Genomic DNA, 13,316 nt, shown 5'->3' with positions numbered 1-13,316 from the left:
AAAGAGACAGTACAACGCAATTAGAGATCACGTGGTTTTCTCTTAACACCCACACAACTGATTTAGTCTTCATGTCACGTCATTAAATGTAAATTTCTATACGAAATGTATTAGTATTGGTATATTAAGGTGAATGCAAAGTAGTATTTGAGCCCAAAGTGAAACACGGGGGTACAACGAAATTGAAATACAATGTTTGTACAAGTCTTAGAATCCAAGCTATTGTAGTGAATAAATCAGACACGGTAGTAAACATTTTTTCTGAAACAATGACATTTTATTCAAAAGATGCTTGACATATATAGTTATAAAATAATTTACATGGCATGCCTTACTATCCATTCACTATAAACGTTCAGTCACCAAACCAGACTCAGTTTTTTAAGTGATTTTTTTTGTCATTTGAGTCTACATCTACAAATACAAAGCACAGTATCTTCTCTAAACAAAAGCCAAAATCCTACAATATCTACAACAGGTTGTCTCAAAAAAATCAGTTTGAAGTGAATTGTTGACCTAAGTCCAGAAGCAACTCTGAACAAGAACTCAGTGGCTTTTACCTGTAAATGGATGAGTGTGTGTGCACATACACACATATGAAGAGAGGCTTTACACTGTTGGGATTGGTAGACTGCACAGTGGACTACAGACACACCTTGACTTGACAGTTACACTCTACGTGACTAGTCTACCAGCTACACTAAACCGGGCACTAACTCATTCACATCTTTTTCATTCAGATGCAAACATCACGAAACACAGACAAATGTTACCCCTCCCGACCCACCAATCCCACATTTGGATCATAAAACATGAGCTTCATTTTGAAAAAAAAAAAAGAAAAGGTTTTTTTCCCAAAACAAAAAATGTTCAGAAACTCCACAAGTATAAAACATATTCATATCTCCTTTAGGAAATAATCTCATAAATTAAAATATACAGACCAGCAACTGAGAGGCTGAGCCAAATCTACAGTATCAAACTGTGGTCAATTGATAAAAAACAAACAAACAAACAAAAAACAAAACTAAAATAAATGATGACAAAGGACTTTTTCCCCTCAAAGAAAATATTGCACAACTAACACAAATGGTGAGAATTTTATGACATGCTATTATATTCAATTGTCTTAGTAGTGATTCTTATTATCTCTACTTTTTCAAACCCTCTTCTGACAAACATGCATTTTGGTGTAGTATGGACACGCTAATGTGTACAATCTCCTAAATTCAAGAAACTACAGAAGTGTATGGCATCAACTTAATAAATAAAAACGTTTCTGAATTAATAAGATAATTAATGCACATAAAAATTGAACTGCTTATCAATTTGGTCTCTTTTTTTTAGTTAAAAATGTTTATTTCAATTTTAACCAAAAGGGACAAAATTCTACAAATTCAAAATCAACAAAAATGATCTTATTTATTCAGAATTTGTTTTCAGAGAATGCAATACACTCCTGGACAAGACCAAAGCAGATGGTCTGAAATAATTAATTAATGTCTTTCTCAGAAGACATTAATCCCACCTTTTTCCCTATTTCTCCAATTCTGATTTCGGCAAATTCATATTTTGGCACAAATGATCAAGGTGACCTCTACAGGTAAGGCCTTATCTCAACAAGTCTAAACATTACCGCCTTTTTCCAGAGTATTTGGCTGTTAAGAGTATTTGCCTACAGACAGATATGGTGTCGCACAGGTAAAGTGTCACTGCCTTACAGAAAACAATAACCAGCTTCTCAGAGTTCAGTGTCAGCTTGCTATGTGAAAAGATTTCCATAGCTTCATCCTTCATTGGAACTCTGATTTCAATGATTCAGTGACAAAGATCTCAGCCGGCAGCTACAACTATTTTCTGAGTTTGTCGCTGTATAGTTTAATAGTACTACAGCTTCACTTTACACCATGTGAAAGTCAACCGACCTTTGCAAAGTCATCGCGGTCTCTGCATCTAAACAGTGCTGATATGTATTTACACAACGTCTGAAAAGAGTATGAAATGGCAACAATGGAATATACAAAAATATTTCCTGTACCTTGCTTTGACATGTTCAGTGTAGTCTATAAGAGCAGGGACAGCTTCCCCCAATGACAAACGCACTTCACAGAAGTGACAGCAGGTGACACATCACTTCATCCCAGAGATTAAGTTGTTCGATCGCCCATGTCACCGTACACAGACACTTCTTACTAAGAACAGGAGACGTCAGTCCGAACTATTCCGCACAACCTCAGTACTCCATACTACACAGCAATGTTCATATTCAGTTTCCAGTCCCTCAAATAAAGCAAGGAAAATGTTTAACTGACGGGGTTTAAAGATCGTGTAACACAAAGAATGCTAATGCTGTAAATTTAAGTTCGACAAGACAACAAAATGTACATAAATTAATAAATGAAACAGAGAAACCTTTTTGTCCTTCATTGTCCCAGGAAACCAAGGGAAAACGACTCTATCTCAACTCGAACACTCATTGACAGTGAAAAAGTGTCAACTCTGAGCTGATGCATATATCCTAAACTCAATTTCAGCCCAGGTAGACTGAGCAGAAGGAATGGCAGAGAGAAAAAACAAAACAAAAAAGGCCGTCGTACCCCCCACCATTTTTAGTCAATAAAAAAAAAAAAAAAAATCTAGTGGTAACTGATTCACTGAACTTTGTACAGCAATGGATTTCAGTGCCCAGTAGTACCTGTGCTCTCTGGATAAAAGAAAATTCTCTCCAGAGTGGTTTTCAAGTATTACTGCTGCCCCTTTAAAAAACTACATCCTGACATTTTCTCTCTCGTCAGACAACTTGTTCTCTTGTTTTTACATGACTTCTACCTAAAGCAGCATTTATTTGCATGACGATTACCAAAGCCTGACTCTTTGGCTCTACATGCACTGCAAGGTGCCAGCAATTTCCAAACAGAGAAAATCTGGGGCTCCCCTTGGTAAATGCAGCCAATGCTTATTGCACCAATTCTAGTGGCAGCATTGAGTAGTGCAGCATGATTGTATTTCTTTCTTTGACCAGGGCATTTTTTTCCTCTCTCAGAAATCAAAGATCAATAATCTCAAATGAAAACACAGGTGCCCCCTTTTAACAGATTGCATACAAACACAATCAAAGTCCAACACACAGCTCAGGGAAAGTAGAGATGGGAGGTGTCATTTTAGGCGTTGAGTGACGTTGGCCAGAGCCACAGCGAAGGCCTGAACAGCTGAGAAGGGATACTGAAAGTCCAGGATGTAAGCATTGCCATCAATCCTGCCAAACTGCATCACCTGTGCACAAAAAACAACATAAGGTCAGACTTTTTGGAACCATTCTATTTACTTTTTGATCACTTTATTTAAGAAATTATTCAAAAGGCAAGTGTAGTATCACTGACCCAATTTCAAGTGCTCATATCGACCAAAAGAAACCTCACCTGTCTACCTTCCAGTTCAATTTGAAAGTTTTTGGCAGATTCCTGGGTGACACGCCCTCCAAAGTCCAGCTGGTAGACCTGTGTGGCTTCATTCCACAGCGGCTGCTTGTTGGCCATGATATAAACAAAACCTTGGCTCCCCAGGCCTCTGTCCTCTTTCTCGTTGGCTTTTCGACACTTGATCTCATCAAAATCGTTGGCAGCTCTGAGGTTTCTCTTGCTCTTCCACCCCTTCTTGCTGCTCTGGCACTGATTGAGTAGTTCGTCCCCACTGATGAACAGTTCTGGTTCACTTTCCGAACTGTCCTGGAACTCACTGTTGGCAGTGGCCTTACTCAACTTCTTGGTTTTCAGCTGCTGCTCCTTCTGTCCCTTTAACTTCTTCTTGTCCCTTCCTCCAAGTCGAGGACTGGAGATGAGGGAGTTAAAATCCCCCAAAGCTCTGCCCTCCTTCTTGGTCTTGCCCCCTTCAGCAAGAGGAGGAACATTAGCCTCGTCAGTGCGACCATCCCCGCGTTTTCTATTCTTCTTGCCGAACTTCTCCGACCGTTGTGGTACCGGGCTCTCAGTTAAGGACAGCACTTCCTGAAAACCATCTCCTGCTTCTCCAATATTCTCTGGTAATCCTCCATGGTTCTGTAATTCTGCTGGTGGTAGTGGTGGTGGTGGAGGAGGCGGTGGGGGGGGAGGAGGGGGTGGTGGGGGAGGAGGGGGGGGGGGGGGAGGCGAGAGAACCTTTTTGTCCGCTGTCATGTGGGAAGCTTTGGGCGGAAGCGGCACTGCAGGACTGGGCATAGGTGGACAAGAGCTATAGGTACCCCAAGGAGTGTGGAGAGAAATTGGAGGGATAGGAAGCCCAGAACACGAGCTTCCTCCTGGATACATGGGCGGGAGTGAGCAGCAAGCCAGGTTTGCAAGGTTAGCAGGATAACCTGGCGGAAAGACGATGGTTGCATCCTGCTGTGAGATGGGCACAGGTGCCATTCCCTCCTTTGTGGAGGAGCTTGGGTGTGGGGAACCAGAGTAGGCAGAGGCTGGAGGGTACTGGAGTGAGATCTGGTAACCTGCAGCTGCTGCTGCAGCTTGAAATGATGCAGCACTGGGGGTGGAGGAGGACTTTGGAGAAAGCACAAATGGCAGCCTTGACATATCCAAGTGCTGAGTGGGGCTAAGAATAGGTGGGGGTGGTTTGTGGGGTCCGGAAACACCAGGGGCATTTAATGCTGCTGTTCGCTCCTGAGGAACCCACACCTCCTCTGTGGCAACTGGGTCCCACTGATAAGGAGGTGGGTGTTTGACAACAAACCCTGATGCATCATTACCTCCTAATGACAGATGCCTCAGAGTCTGATTCAGTGTCTCATCTTCACTATATGCAGAATTGACATAATCAGTCCTGTCTCTGGCACTGCCTCGTGCTGCTCCAGCCCCAGATGCCTCATAAGAGCTGAGTAGGTTGTAAGACGACTGAGAGGCCAGAGCAGCGGAGCTGTTCGAGTGAACAATTACTGTGCTGTGTGGTGCCCCGTTTCTAGGAGGAAAATCTTGTCTGATAATTGTCCCTCCTGCAATCCCGTTGGCACTTCCTGGAACAGTTCCACTAATACTTGATCCACTGCTACACTGACTGCAGGTATATAAGGCGGTGGGAAATCTCTGTTGAAATGAGGCTGCTAGTGCACTGTTTTTAGCCTTGGGGGGCAGTGGTCGAGGTGGTTCCAGCATTTGGGAAACTTTAAGAGCAGCCTCTCGGCTGTTCCTCCTGAGAGTGGCGTGGATCAGGCTGCTGTCGAGCCTCTGTCCGGGATTTCGGCCAACGGCACTGTTCTGGTTAGCCGTGTCAGGATATGGGGGTGGGTCTCCACTGGGTATGGAATAGCGAGGTGCAGTGAGTCTGTTGAGAGTGGCAGAAGTGTAGGGTAGTTGGACCTTCTTATCAGAAGGGGAGGACGATGAAGAGGTGACCCTGAGAGTGGCAGAACTGCCAGGTACTTGGAGCGAGTAGACGTTCTGATTGCAGATGAGTCGGGTCCGAGGACGACATACTTCCTCCACGTTTCCACTGCTGTCAAACGTTGTTATCCTTTCATATCCCAGCGGTGTGGGGTACTGTGCTTGTTGCTGTCCCGAAGGATAGGATTGAAAGTCTCCCTTCTTCAAACAAATGTCACCAGCAGGAGGTGGAGGTGTCCCGCTGGTGCCTCCACCTGCTCCTGATGTTGCATTGGAAGCGGCAGAGGAGGCCGATGCTGCCATAGCAGCAGCCGCAGAAGAAGTTGTCCCAGGATATGGAGGTGGAGGGTTCATCTTGCTGAGCTCCAGCGGGGCACTGAACACCACTGTATCACCTTCGGCCAGCTGCGGAGCAGGCCGAGAGGTTTTGATTTTCAGTAGGTGCTCGTGTTCGCTGCCCACTGCTCTCTCAACCACTAAATCAGCAGGTGGATGAGGGATCTGTATCTGCAGCGCCCCTGGCTGTAAGTGGTGCACAGCCACACTAGTAGGCTGCCCTGAAGAAATTGATGGAACAGTGAGTTGCAACTGAAACTGCTGCTGGAGCTGCATCTGATGCTGAAATTGTTGATGGTGTAATTGTTGTTGTTGGTACTGAATTTGTTGTTGTTGTTGCTGCTGCTGCTGCTGTTGCTGTTGTTGTTGTTGTTGCTGCTGGTGCTGTTGTTGTTGCTGTTGCTGCTGCTGCTGTTGTTGTTGCTGCTGCTGCAGTTGCTGTTGTTGCTGTAAATGATGGTGGAGTTGCTGTTGATGATGTTGCTGCTGCTGCAGGTGCTGGAGCTGTTGGATGTGCTGTTGAAAGTGTTGCTGCTGAAGCATCTGCTGCTGCTGTTGGAGCTGTTGTTGGTGCTGAAGTTGTTGTTGTTGTTGTTGTAGTTGTTGTTGGTGCTGAAGTTGTTGTTGTTGTTGCTGCTGCTGCTGCTGATTTTGTTGTTGTTGCAAAGAATGGTGAGAAGGTGGAGGTCCAACCATTAGACGGCCCATTTCTAGTCCTCCAAAGATCACTTGACCAGGACTAGAGTACCTAGTAGGAACTGTGTACTGTGCTGTCAGCATGGTGTCCTGACTTTGGTCTGAGCCACTGGCAGCTGCACCAGCAGGGGGCGCAGTGGGATTTGTTAAAACATCAAGTTGAACATTCTGATTGGCTAAAAGTGACTGGACTAGGCCAATGCTTTGAGCAGGGGACATGGCCTGAGCTGGACTATGAATGGGAGCAATAGGGATGTTGACAGTGCAAGGGGGATTGTCATCAGCACCCCCTGCAGGCCCCGTAACAGGCAGGTCATCCTCATCCTCACTAAAGACGTTGGGACTGAAGACGGGCAGATTGATGTAATCCAAGGAGATCTTGCGCACCTCTGGCAGGTAGATGGTCATTTGTCTAGGCTGCAGATGGAGGAGGCTCGTCTTGTAGATGACTGAAAGAGCAAATTAAAAGGATTCAACTTTAAATGCATAACACGTCGCCTTTATAATGGCTAGGAAAAATAAGGTGATTGTTTACCTGCTCCTAAATTAGTTGGCAAGAATGCAGCCAGCCCAACTATCTTGAACTTTGTTCCCCAAATATTAGAGGTGACCTGAGCGAGGTAATTTTGCTGAAATGAACAAGCAAGAACAAGATTATCTTTGAGCTCAAAGATATAAACTCTGAGACATTTTTCAGAATCTATGCCTGATGTTTACCTGAGTGATATCATCCAAAGGAAATTCCCTCCGTGCCAGACTGGGTGAACCGATTGAGGGTTTGCGTATAGGTAAGCGCGGTGACCTCGAGATCTCCTGTGTAGCCCGGGATAATTTAGGTGATTTCCTGGGATCAATGTTGATTCTGTTGGTAAAGGGACAAACTAAGTCTCTACAGAGAAGGTAGCAAATAAAGAAAACAAGTTTAGGCATGCAGTAAAACACAAAAAGGAATATTTAAATTAATCACCGGTGCAAGGGTTAATATAGGAACAGAAGTTTTCCAGATAGGATTAAATATTATATTATTCTACAGCAGCATTAACACACAACAAAACCTTCTTGACATAAACTTGAATACTCACCATGTTAAGAACTCTTTCCTGTTATTATTGAAAAGATATTTTAAAAAAGAGTGTTCGTTGTGCACGACATTTCAAAACAGGTATCTGTTTACCTGGGTAATTTAGGGGACTTGCTGCCCCTGGATATCTTTGGAGACTTCTTGCCGACCCAGTCATCGTTCAGCTCAATGTCACTGGAGTCAGAGCAGTTACAGCTGTCAATCATGGCAGATATCAGGCTGCTGCCGTATATCTCATCTGAGGACAGGAAATAGGGAGGATTGTTAAAACAACAGTAAATGATCAAAAAAACAGAGAGTTTTTTTTATATAGAAACCATCCAATTCCTCAACTGCTGGTCTTTTTAGGTCAGTCTAATTTATCTGAATGGACTGGAGCCATTCAATGGGTGGCTTCATTTATCACAGTGTAAGGAGAGAGAGAGAGAGAGAGAGAGAGAGAGAGAGAGAGAGAGAGACATATGACATATGAGGAACCCAGGGGCCATTAGAACTCCCATTAAGCAGCTTTTAATTAACATGGGCCACATCTGTCCTCTGTGTATAAAACATACTAATTCACTTCCCAACAGTACTACCAAGGATAACCATGAACTCACTGGAGCTGTTTTAAAAACATAAATATTGATTTATGTTGCCAACATGAAGGAAACTGAGTTGTACCTGTTTTCCCATCAGTTTTTGGGTCCATGATGACAAACTCTGGTCGCAATTTACTGATTCTTCTGCCCTTGAGGATTGGTACCAGACCCCCCAGGTACTCCAAATACAGAGTGAAGCACGGCCCCCCCACCTCGGGGTTATCCTCCGTGCGTTTCATGGTACAGTGCAGACGCTCGTTCCCAGATGTTGGATAGCTGACAAAATCACGCATGTTGTTGGGATCTGGGATTGGAGGCTGAAAGACACACATTTTAATATTTTAGAGGGTCTTGAAATAAACTAGAGCAAACTTCATTCTTCATCTGTCCCCTGTCAGTTTCATGAAGGTTGTTCGTCATTCCACAGCAGTCGCACACATCAGCTAAATTTGCTGGAAACTCATTACTTTCATTTACATGGATTTATGGCTTATAAAGCTTATGTTACCTTAATGGTGGGACTAAAAGCAGAAGTGACATATGAACAGAGGCGAGATGGCATGGTCAGCTTGGCCACGTCTTTCTCCTCCTTCACTGCTGTGGCAATGCCCTGCTGACAGAGGAGCTGCAGGCTGGCGACGCGGTGCTCCACTCGGACAACATAAAGAGCTGGACCACAGGCCAGGAAGAGACGGGTGTCCCTGTGACCCCAGCACAGCGTAGTGATGGGCCGCTGCAGGATAATGAAGCAGATACAGAACCAGTTACATAACTTATTAATGCATACTTTCACAATTTAACAAAGGTGAGGTAAGAAAATATTTTATTTCCAGAGTTGACCGCTAGATGGCAGGATTCAACACTGCTAATCAAGAGTCAAGTTTTGAGACATAAATTAAATCCTGTCCATCTTTGAGGAACCTGAATATACAGTATAACCACACAATCTACAGCTGGTGACCAGGTTTTACGGCACAAATGTTTACCTGTGCTGGCGTGTCCAGTGTGTAGATGTGATCACCCTGGACATTGTAAAACTTTACAATTGCATTCCTGGTGAGGAGAGGACAAGATGAATCAGGGGAAAAGACGGTCCTCTCCATCCCTGCCACTGCCATGAGGTCCCCCTGTGAGCACCATTGAACCACTACATCTACAGCAGGAGGTAAGGAAGAAAAAAAAAATTAAAGACATTTATTATATGAATAATATATATATATATATGTACATAAATATTATATATTTAATGGCTTACAAGCTATTAAGAGACGGACAACTAATAAGTCCATACCTTTTAGATTGGTGTGAATGAGAGTGGGTGAGAGGTCGTCGTAGTTGTTCATCAGGCTGATGTCTCCAGAGGTGAAGCTGACCGTCAGCAGGGGCTTCTGACTGTGCACTGAGAAGAAGAGAATGTATTGGGTGATAAAACTGGCAGAGTGAATTTGTGTGAAACTTTTTCAGACTCAGTTCAATTATTCAAAATTGTGAGGTCACACATAGTTGTGACTATACAGACAATTAAAATGCAATTTTATAAATGCATCCACCTGCATCCCAATATTCCTCATTTTGCATTAAATCTTTACTGTACGTGGACTTTGAGAATGAAACTCAGAATCAGGAAACCTTGTGGTGGTGAGTAGTCGTCGGAGTCTGTTTCACTCTCGCTGCTGTCCTCGACTAGGAAACTAGGGTAGTTCCACGACATGCTGACAATGCCATCTGACTCGTGCAACAGTATGTGGGCCAGCATACGCCCGTGGCAGTCCATCACTATCACCTGTCCGTCTGCAGTACCAAACAACACCTGAGACAGAAACAGGGGAAAAATCAATGTACATTATATGGGAGATTTGTGTGTTTTGGTAAACAAATATAAACCTATGCTTGATTTGAATTGGAATGCAAAGGAGAATTGTGAATTATTACAGAATTTGACCGCTGCATCGTACCCATCCAGAAACAATAAGTATAAAACTTTTTAAGATATACATTTATTTTAAGACAACCATTTGGATGATAAGCTCTAGTGGGCCACATAAAATGATGTTAGCAATAGAGCAACAGTTAGGTGTGAGAGTGTGTGTGTGTGTGTGTGTTACCTGCTGGTCATCAGGCGTCCAGATACCACAGGTGATCTGACTTTCCAGGTTGATCTCGGAGGACCAGTGTCTCTGGCCACTGACTGACCCCACCAGGACAAAGCCGTCACGGTACGAGATGAGAGCCTGGGTGCCGTCGTGGGACCAGGTGAAGTCACTCACCTACAGAGAACAGAGAACAGGACACATGACACTTGGCCTGCAGTAAACCACATCTTAGCTCTCATTGATGTTGGACAATGTGCTCCTATAAAATAGAATCTGTCCTTAAATTGAAGTAAAAATGTTCATTTAATTGAGCTGTTATTTAAAAAAAAAAAAACAACCATCACCTGAGCTCCACGGTCGTTGACCAGCTCCACAGACCACCGACCCTCATATTGGATCCAAACAAAAATTCCTCCATCTGTGTCGCAGGTGGCCAATTTTTGGAAAGGCTCGTTCCATCGCACCAACACCACCTAACACACACACACAACATAAACGAGGGGGGAAAAAATTATCATAAAGAAATGATCTATTAAATATAATGTAGAAGCCCCAGGGCCACCAGCTGATGATCACTGGTACAGAACAAGTACTACTACTACTTACAGTAGAGGCCAGTGTTGCTCAATAACACAACAACACTCGGTTCAACAAACAGTTCATAACCTTCATTGGTCAGTGTTACCACCATTACGTACTCCACCCCTCCTCCCCAGTCCTTCTCCTCCTCTGCCTCTGTGGCATGACTCAGCCTATTACCAGAGGAATAATCTTAAGCAGGGAGCAGCTCTGCTCTCTCGCTCAGCCGACCACGTGTGCGGTACACGTTCAAACACACAACACAGGGCAGGTTTTAGCAGGGTTTACATTTTCTGACAGTAAATCCAACTGATCAGTTATTGCCGAGTGTGGGATCAGCCAGTCTGCCAAGATTACATCTTAACAATTCCCTTTGTGAGACAAAAACAATATTAATATGAATATGTCTCACGTTAATAGTTGCACGCCCCCACTGAGGCCAGCCAACCCCACTTTTGAAACTATTGCTTTAGGCAACAGACAGACCAGAACAACCGGACAGGAAAACTTCCTCATGGCTGAAGTGATAGAAGGCCAGGTTATCCTCTCACTGACCTTACATACATAAGGTCAGCGAGAGACACAAACATGTTTATATCGGTGTAGTATGTACAGGCCTCACGTGTATTAATGTTACAGTCATATTTACTGCTCTCTGACCCAGGTCCCTGGGAAGAAGATGCTCTGAGGGCAGATTTTACCATTTTTAATCCCTGTGGTGAAAATAATAATGGTGCTCCATGGGTGTGTCATCACTTAAAACCATTGGGAACAGGGCACAAGAGACTTGATTTGAAGTAGGTCAACAAGTAACTTCTCTCAAGGTCTCCATTACCTCCTTCTCACTGTAATTAGCAGGGATACCGGGGAACCCTCTAGAAAATGACAACACCACTCCCACTGCGAGTATTTGTTAAGGACTGTTTTTTTTCTCCTCTCCCAGCCTTTCATTAGCTTTACATCATACTAGTACTACAACATGTACCACAGAAGTAGATCCTGCTCCTGAGTATCTTTACTTGTCTGTATTCAAACTGAATGGAGATTCAAAGACTTTGATTTACTTTTTGACCAGGGATATCTAGAAGTCACAGATGACGTAAGTACAAAGATCCAGACTAAAGATATTCCCACAGGTCAAAGCCTCATTTCTACCTCAATTTGAATGAGCCTTATGTTATTCTGTCAAAGCTGATTACATTCAAGTAGAATGAAAAGCAGCCTTAAATCAATCCCTGACACGGACATGCTGCAGAGGTCACTGGGTTTTTTCAATTCATTTCTATAATTTAACATAACTTTGGTGACATTGAATTCTGTGTTGAGAATTTCTCACTGCACTGAGGACAGCCCCGATGGGAACAGATCTGAATCCCACGGAACATAAATCAGCGTAATTATAACAAAGGTTAGCAGTGGAAACAAAAACAAGGCATTAGCTTCACGTTCACTTGAGCTCTTTTTTTTTGTGTAAAAAAACCCTCCCACCTGTATCCTAATTTAAGGTGAGAGAAATGTGCATGGGTAAATTTAGCTCCATGTTTAGTGTACGCTGGTCAGGCGTCCCACACGGTAGACAGCTGAGCCCTCTACTGTGACGCAACAATCTGGGGGTTTACACGTCACATGGAGACAGACGGGATAAGTGTGAGACGCCAGAGTCCACTGAGGGACCTCAGAGTTCACGGTTTGACACATGGACAGATTTCATTTGTTGTATTAATTACAAAATAAAGCAAGGTCAGCAGAACTGCCATGGATGTGTGCAGGACAAGTGAGAAGAAACAACTTTAGCCAAGATAAAGTGTCATTTCATGACTTCGTGTCTCTTTCTTCACCATCAATACTTTGTAAAACATAGAGGACAGTATGTTTTACAAGGACTTTCATTTTGTTCTCTGGCCAGCCATTGACACATTTTGGCCCACTAAATTGGCACCATCTCCCCTCTTGCAGTGCTTGAGCTGTCATCGCTGCAGCTCTAGTCTTTCGCTTGGACTAGAACTGACTCACGACGATATGAACTGACCCCAGCAATTTAACCTAAATTCTAAATGAAATGAAGGGAACAGCTTTGGGTAGCCTTAGAGTCAGCAGAAGTGAGAGGACGCGGTGGCACAGCAGTGTCAAAAGCCCCATGTGGTGCAGTTGTGAACACCAGAGAAGTTTTAAAGACTGAACAGATCAATAACTAAATGCATAAAGATGTTCTAATCCTGGCAAATAAAACACAGCTAGCATTAGAAAGTAACTGTTGAGGTCACTTTGTCCTCATGACAAACATGACGAGTACACCTGGGTGTGAAGAAGCAACTGAGCTCAACTGTTACGCAACATGTGCTCTCAAAGGATGGATTAGCAGACGAAAAGCTACGTTCACTAAGCTCCTTTGCTGAGACAACATTAATGCAGCGCAGGGCTTGTGTACTCCTCTGTCCTGAGCAGGGTTTCTAATGTCAAGAGGTCAGAGCAGCAGGGAGCTGAGGACGCCGCCTAACAAAGACGAGATGCAGTTAAAAAGATGAAGGGAATAAAAGAAAACATTTGAAAGTGAAACATTTTTGGAGCTGATATAAAG

The 13,316-nt window shown here is 43.6% G+C and overlaps 1 protein-coding gene across 2 annotated transcripts in view; it reads right to left on the bottom strand.

Moving 5' to 3' along the window:
• Positions 1–174: 174 nt before the first annotated feature.
• tulp4a (TUB like protein 4a) overlaps positions 175–13,316 on the bottom strand; it is a 16,946-nt gene continuing 3,804 nt past the window's right edge. Inside the window, exons 3-14 of one of the 2 annotated variants that reach the window (XM_008312687.3) lie at positions 10,504–10,632; positions 10,172–10,333; positions 9,696–9,876; positions 9,358–9,465; positions 9,053–9,219; positions 8,575–8,799; positions 8,149–8,383; positions 7,579–7,723; positions 7,122–7,293; positions 6,940–7,033; positions 3,420–6,853; positions 175–3,273 (exon numbers count right to left, since the gene is read on the bottom strand). In XM_008312687.3, the coding sequence (XP_008310909.1) occupies positions 3,157–3,273; positions 3,420–6,853; positions 6,940–7,033; positions 7,122–7,293; positions 7,579–7,723; positions 8,149–8,383; positions 8,575–8,799; positions 9,053–9,219; positions 9,358–9,465; positions 9,696–9,876; positions 10,172–10,333; positions 10,504–10,632 (5,169 nt within the window). In that variant the 3' untranslated portion in view covers positions 175–3,156. The remainder of the gene's footprint in view (positions 3,274–3,419; positions 6,854–6,939; positions 7,034–7,121; positions 7,294–7,578; positions 7,724–8,148; positions 8,384–8,574; positions 8,800–9,052; positions 9,220–9,357; positions 9,466–9,695; positions 9,877–10,171; positions 10,334–10,503; positions 10,633–13,316) is intronic. The other variant, XM_008312688.3, reaches the window with a different exon arrangement.

The sequence above is a fragment of the Cynoglossus semilaevis genome, chromosome 7 (assembly GCF_000523025.1).
Source record: "Cynoglossus semilaevis isolate Cse_v1.0 chromosome 7, Cse_v1.0, whole genome shotgun sequence".
Classification (NCBI taxonomy): domain Eukaryota; kingdom Metazoa; phylum Chordata; class Actinopteri; order Pleuronectiformes; family Cynoglossidae; genus Cynoglossus; species Cynoglossus semilaevis.
The sequence above is the reverse complement of the archived record's forward strand: the minus strand, read 5'-3'. Positions and strand labels throughout refer to the sequence as shown.